Source organism: Paramormyrops kingsleyae, chromosome 1, assembly GCF_048594095.1.
Source record: "Paramormyrops kingsleyae isolate MSU_618 chromosome 1, PKINGS_0.4, whole genome shotgun sequence".
NCBI lineage: Eukaryota > Metazoa > Chordata > Actinopteri > Osteoglossiformes > Mormyridae > Paramormyrops > Paramormyrops kingsleyae.
In genome coordinates, this window is record NC_132797.1 from 4,535,567 (window position 1) to 4,542,528 (window position 6,962).

General features: G+C 45.0%; 1 protein-coding gene across 2 annotated transcripts in view; it reads right to left on the bottom strand.

Moving 5' to 3' along the window:
- Window positions 1-3,255, bottom strand: part of LOC111833231 (protein Wnt-7b-like) — a 28,484-nt gene extending 25,229 nt beyond the window's left edge. The window contains exon 1 of one of the 2 annotated variants that reach the window (XM_023791279.2): window positions 2,745-3,255. In XM_023791279.2, coding sequence (XP_023647047.1) covers window positions 2,745-2,815 — 71 coding nt within the window. In that variant the 5' untranslated portion in view covers window positions 2,816-3,255. Of the gene's footprint in view, window positions 1-1,021; window positions 1,400-2,744 lie in introns of those variants that run through there. The other variant, XM_023791278.2, reaches the window with a different exon arrangement.
- Between the last annotated feature and the right edge of the window lie 3,707 nt (window positions 3,256-6,962).

Sequence of the window (6,962 nt, forward strand, 5' to 3'; positions counted from 1 at the left end):
GTATCCGCAAGACGGCAGTTCTTAATGTATGTTATAAGGACTGTGTAACTGGGCAAACGTCTGTCAAGCAGACTGATGCCGGGCGATTTACTTTGTTTTATTGCCGTCTTTTTCTAATGTGACTAAGTGCGCTGTTTGAGCTGGCGCATGCGAATTCAAGGTGATGCCGTACATAAATCACACATAAAACTCAGCCTAAGCTACTTCGCGGCATTCCGGCTGGCCGCGACAGAACTGCAAATGCAGCAACTAAAAATCCTCCAGGGATGTGATTTTAGACGGTTTGTCCTGAACATCTCTGCCACTCCGTGGTCAGACGAGCCATTATCCAGCTGTTACTGTAAGCGCTGCTTGAACACTGCAGGTCCGAGCGAGAGATATGTATTTCTAAAATATTGTACTTTGCAAAGATTCAAAGCACTAACTTTTTCATGCATTGCAACTTAATAAATGGTATATGCGTTTTCAAGGCATTAAATGTAAACAGTTAGTAATCCCAGAGGGACTCTGCAGTCCAGCAACCCTGACTATATAGTTTTAGTGGTTGTAAGATGGATGAATGGAAAGTTTTAAAAACAAAATAATGCTATTTAAATATAAGTATATATGTATATATATATATATTGTCTAATAAACAGAAGTCACAAAACACATCTAGCTTCGTTAAATTGATTGTGCATAAACTTATGCGCAAGTGACACACTCCGATACAAATTTAGGTGACCACCTGTTTTTACACGAGGACAATTCCACTGCTGTAATGCATAATAACTACAAATTTGATCGTTATTAATTATTTGTGCTTGCTGCGAAAGCTATACAAATCCAGATAACAACCAATGAATTAAACCCGTGTTAAAATTTCCTATCGACTCAACACTAGCCCATAAGATACACTGTGCTTTTGAAGATGTTACCGGACTTCAGAAAATCAGAAAGACATCATAGCTTATCAACCACCTCATCAGTGAGTAGCAACTGGATTCAAGCAAGTAAGAAAGTTCTGAGATGTTCCACTTACAGATAGCTGCCACTGGTGAGAATAAGGAAGATCTGCGGGTAGTAAACGGATAGCAGCACGCTGCGTGATGAAAAGATGATCATGTTTGCGGTCAGTAAATGGTCACTCGGGTGTAAAAAGGCAACTCCTTATTCCCCTCGCATAAAACAAAAAGCGATTTGGTGTAAATGCTCTGCGGCTGCTGGGTTGATCACTAGTTCCGTGCAGATCCAACTTCCCAGGGCCGAAAGTGCGCCGCGGCCGTGGATATTGAGTCTGTCATCTCTCAGCGGTGTGGGCTGTTAGAGAGTGTGGTTCCCCGGTCGGAATGATGATGGTTTAAGGGGATTTGGATGGCAGAAATGTGCCTTTCCCTACTCTCCTGAGAGACGGGGCTGCCATTGGGCAGAGCGGCGCAGCAATCCGCCCACTTGTGTAACACAACAGGGACAATAGATCGTCTCTCCGGCGCGGCACCGTTTCATTCATATAATCAAACGCAGAAGTAAACAAACGCGCGCATTCCCGCTCGTGTCCGTCTCCGACTAGCGCACTGCGTTTGAAACAAGCGCCCTGTTATATGCTGGCTTTTATCTTTACATTGTTGTACCATGCACTTTATTTGTGCATTTAATTTTTGTTGACTGGTAGATTAACTTATTAATGCAGAAATGTGTTTAAAAAAACAATTGACTATAAAATGGGAAATGTCAAATAACTAAGAATGATTTTATTTTAATAAAGTATTCTAGTTTCAAAAGAAGAATGAAGAGGATTAATTCATCGTGAATGTGAAAGTCAGCACCGTCTTAACATTTAGGCTGCTAATGGGTGCCAAGCGGAAGATACTGAGCTATTGCTTCTTTAATGGAATGACACTGTCTGTAGGTGCTAAACTTGTTCAAAACATGGGTTAAGTTTAACTACCCACTCGCCGACACCTTCCTCCAGTATAAATTACCTTCAGTACAAACAAATATCCGAAGTTTGGTGGGTTTAATATCACCGCGGTAGATCAATGCAAATGTAAACAAGATGTAGTTGCATTGTATTTACTAATTGGTAATTTCATTAGTAACAAAAATGTATTCATTCAGCAAAAGCGAGAAAAACCGCAAAAGTCTATAAAAAGGCAAAGCTTAAATATTGGAGACACTGGGTGAGTTCTGCGCTAAGAATATAATGAATAGTCTCTTCTGCAGGAATCAAACGGCTATTAGCGTTGCAGAATAGTTGAGGGCTCCGTGCTGAGGAATGTGGAAGTGCAGCTTTGTCAGCCCCTGTTAACGGGGGTGGGGGGTTGGGGAGTGGGCGGGGGTTGCGTGAAGGTAACATGGAACCAGGAAGAGATCGCAGGTAAAATTATAATGCGTCTCTTATTGGGGTTAGCAAATACTATCTGGCACTTAAATTGTCAGTGAGACGTTCTTTTCATCGTTGGGCTACTTTACCAAACCCCGATCACAAAAACACTTCAGCGAAGGCTCCTATAAGTCTTTCATCGCCGCAGACACAGACGGCTATCGGGTTCAGTTCAGCTCGGCAAATTGATGGATATCGCCAGAGAATGTATCGGATACTTAAGGGTCAAAGAGGTCATGTCAGCGGCATTAAACAAAGGAAGCCAAAAGGCAGACAAATGTCCGCAATGCCGCCGCACTTCCCAAGTTTGTAATTAATGTTTCCTTTTCACCCCGAAGTGGATCTGACCGGGGTCGTGGGCTGTAAATACTTGAACACTCACCCGAGTCTTAAGTAGATTACACCGAAACACATAAACATGTAGAGGATCCACTGTCGGTGGTCTTGGTGCATGGTGTCAGGAATCGCATATGCGACCCATTTAGGGATCCAGTCACGCACGTGTTTGCGCCTCGATCAGCGCTCGCAGATGCGGGGATCCCTCCGGCTCCGCGGGGCATCTCGTCCTCCCCAGTCCATGATCTGTCAAGGGGGATCAGGTTCAAAGCCGAGTCACGATCCCATCTGCGGCCGCACTTTAAAAGCTAAAGGTTATGAACAGGGTCGAGGGATGAAATATGAGTTTTAAAAAACCGTCCCCGCTTCTTTCATCCTTTCCTTCAAACCGAGGCGAAATGATGCGCTTTTTCATACCCGCTCTCTTGTAGCTTCAGGTAACTCCGTCTTTTGTGCAATCTGATCCTTTACGATAGAAGTGCGCCTGTATATTACGCCTCTTTTATCTGTCCCAGTCTTTTGACGACATTTTACATTCTTACCAAGTAGGCTACCTGCATGCGTCCAGATACAGGTAACACTAGCGCTCTCCACGCCTCCTTTTTCTAGGCTAGCCGAGCGGAGACCGCCTTTCCCACGGGGGCCGCTCGTCTGTGCTCAGTGACATTTTAATAAATAGAAAACACAGACATCCAATCGTCGTTGTCAAAACCAAATCGCACTATTGACACTTTTCACCATTTTAATGCTCGTTATTGATAGACAGGTGTTTACGTTGCGTTACTTTACAGTAGTCAAGGTTATCTGTTTCAGAATTGGAACCCATTTTGATCAGGAGCAAGTGCCCAAAGGACACTGTTCAAATGGTTTGTAATCTTACTTTTACTATGCGTCTGTTTAAATCATCAAGAAATGTCAATATAATAATTCACGTTATTATATAGTTATTAAGTATAATTATGTATGTCAATCCTCCCACGCATTAATATATCTTTCGGCATGTGCTTGTCTGCCCGACTTCCCAGTCCAGTGAGGTTTGTTTAGCATTTCAGACGCGGTACCGTAACATTAAGCGGAGCCGTGAAATTTCACCGAGCTGCGTGACAGACTGGAAAAAAAAAACTCAAGGATCCGGTTTGTGTGTCCGTCTGCCTCCGGGCCGCTTTGATGTTTCCCGAGACGCAGGACTCCCCCTAGTGGCGATTAGCTCCTACAAATGAAATTTAAATTTTTTTAAAAAAAGATTTAAAAAAAGTAATAAAATGCGGCTTACAATTAATCTTATTTAATGGTCATCTTGTAATTACAAAAAAAAAGAATATCGTAATCATATATGTTCATCCATGTACTGTATGAGACAGCTATTTATAAATTTGTGTTTAACTGCGTTTCCTAATAACTTTCTTTAATTTGTATACTTACACAGCAATTTACTTTATTCATTGCTGTCTACCGTTCAAGGCTGCTTTTTGGAACCTCGTTTAATAATGCAACTGAGAACGTAAATAGTTTATAAAATAATTAATTTGGAGAATGAAAACGCAGTGTGTACCAGTGCTAGCCGAAGACCTCGACTGTCAGTTATATCAGAGACAGATCAGTATTTGAGAGAAATCGCACAACCCGTTACCATGATCCCTAGAAACAAAAGGAGAGTTGATATGGGGAGCCTGAGATGGGAGGTGTGGCGGCTCAGGTCTGTGGGACCATCAAATGGAGTAGCAGGCAAAATATGAATTTAATATACTGAATGGTTGCAGTCACATGTCTGTATAATTTGGAGGAAGCTTTTGGTGCTGGGTGTGCGTTGCAGGAGAGCTGCGGCAGTGTGAGGGATTGATTTTTACAGGAGAAGGAGGTTCCTCCCCACGCTGTTCCTCGCACAGGTTTTGTTTGAGTTTCTCTCGGGTCAGGTGATATTTAATAAGTCAACACCCACGAGATCAGGCAGTGAAATTACGCTGGTCCTCTAATGTGGGGCTCGAACCTGGGCCTTTTTTCTCCTTTGGAATCTGGAAATTATTTGAAAATCTTTCAGGGACCGTTCAAGACCAGATCAAGCATGAAACTTTACCTGTCCTGTTGATTGTTAGCAATTACAGTAATGTCTATAGCTCATTTAATCTTGGTAATACTGGGTCAAGCTTTTAATTCAAACCAAAAGCCTCTCTCGGTTTGAATGAAACCGAATAAATTTTGAATGAAACTAGTTTGAATGAAACTGCTTCTCTGTCTCACAATAAGCTATAAAAAAGCCTTTGGCTGTAGGATTCCTATATACTAGAAAACAGTCATTGCAGGTTTGCCTACTAAAGTTGTATTCCATAGTAAAAAAGACAGCAATCCTGATAATCTGTACTCTGCTGTTGTGTTATACCACTATTCTGAAATTCAGGTATCCTATTAAGCTGCGCTGTTAGAAATGGGGCAGGATTGTTGTAGAGTCTTTAATTTTTCCTATTTTGTTGAAGCTGTGGATGAAAAAAGTATCGTGACTTTCCTTGGCTGAGGTTGGACGATGTGTCTCGGTGTCTTTTTAAGTATTAACTACTTTCAAATAACAACTCAATAAGAAAATCCGCCGGGAATCTCCATGTTTGCACGGGAGCTGGTTCAGCTGGCAGCAGGCCGCAGCAGAGCAGGGGGATGGAGTGCAACGGGCAGCCAGACTGTGCAGGCGAGGCGGGGTCCTGCCACATCCACGTCCTGGGGCCTGGCTGGGAGGTGTCCGGCCAGGCCTAGGAAAGTGCTACTACCTCTTCTTCTACCCCCATTTTTTCTTTTTCACCATTTAGTACATCCTTCCACTCGTCCACCAAAAAGTTTTTTTCCGAACATGGACGACTCCCGGCAAGGATTTGCAAATCTGGGCCCGGCGTTTGGCTGACACCTTGTCGACACACTTGGCCAGGGTTGGATGAATTTCCCCCCTGTGTGTGTGTCCAATCAAGTAATGATCTGTCCCACAAGGAGCCAATCGGCTGCTTCCCCTTAAACATGTGAGCTTTCGTATTTGGCCTGGCCAGGCCGTGTCTGACTGGCCTATTGGAGGCATCCCCAGCCAATGGAAAGTGGCACTTAGAAGGTTCCTCGCTATATGCCAGAGTGTGACGCTGCATCACTTGCATGGAGGACAGATTAATATGATGTGAAGACAGCTGTGCTACTTTGATGCGAAAGCTTCCAGTCGTGCTTCTTTAGGTGCCGGCGCATGCCCCCTCCCTGGGACTTCAACCAGTTTGTCTGAGTAGGGGGGTCAGGGACAGCTGTGAGCTTCTCATTAAAAGCTCTCGGATGGAAACGGCTTAGATGTAAAAACAAAACACGCGCACACAAAGTCTATCCAGTAACCGCTGTGCAGCGGAGAGGACAGGGGACCGGGACTGCCCGCTGTGCGTACCAGATGACGGGGGTCCGGGACTGCCTGCTGTGCGTACCAAATGACAGGGGTCCGGGACTGCCCACTGTGCAGCACTGAGGACGGGGAACCGGGACTGCCCACTGTGTGTACCAGATGACGGGGGTCCGGGACTGCCCACTGTGCAGCACTGAGGACGGGGAACCGGGACTGCCCACTGTGCGTACCAGGTGACGGGGGTCCGGGACTGCCCGCTGTGCGTACCAGATGACGGGGGTCCGGGATTGCCTGCTGTGCGGCACTGAGGACGGGGGACCGGGACTGCCCGCTGTGCGGCACTGAGGACGGGGGTCCGGGACTGCCCGCTGTGCGGCACTGAGGACGGGGGACCGGGACTGCCCGCTGTGCGGCACTGAGGACGGGGAACCGGGACTGCGAACTGAGGACGGGGGTCCGGGACTGCGAACTGAGGACGGGGGTCCGAAAAGCAGGAGGGGGCTGTTTGCTGGAGTGAGGAGTAAGAAATCGATGCTTCATTTCGGGATTTCAAAGGACTATCTGTCTGAGGCCTCTAAGCGGAAGTCCAGGAAATCCATCCATCTGTATTCTAACTGCTTACCCATCCATCCATCCATCCATCCATCCATATTGTAACCGCTTACTCTGCTCAGGCTAGATCTAAAAGATAAAACATGAATTCCTGAAAACTGAATGTGTTACTTCTGCTGTTGCAATGCATCACTTTTGTTTTCTCATATATTTTCCCCGCAGTCTGAAACACATAAAATGTATTTGTTTTGTTTTTTTTTAGACTCTGATAGGTTGGGCAGGTAAGTGTTCTTGTATTTTTTGGTGCTATTTACTATGGATTGAATAAAATTCAGCGTTGTGGTAAAACCATTTTTT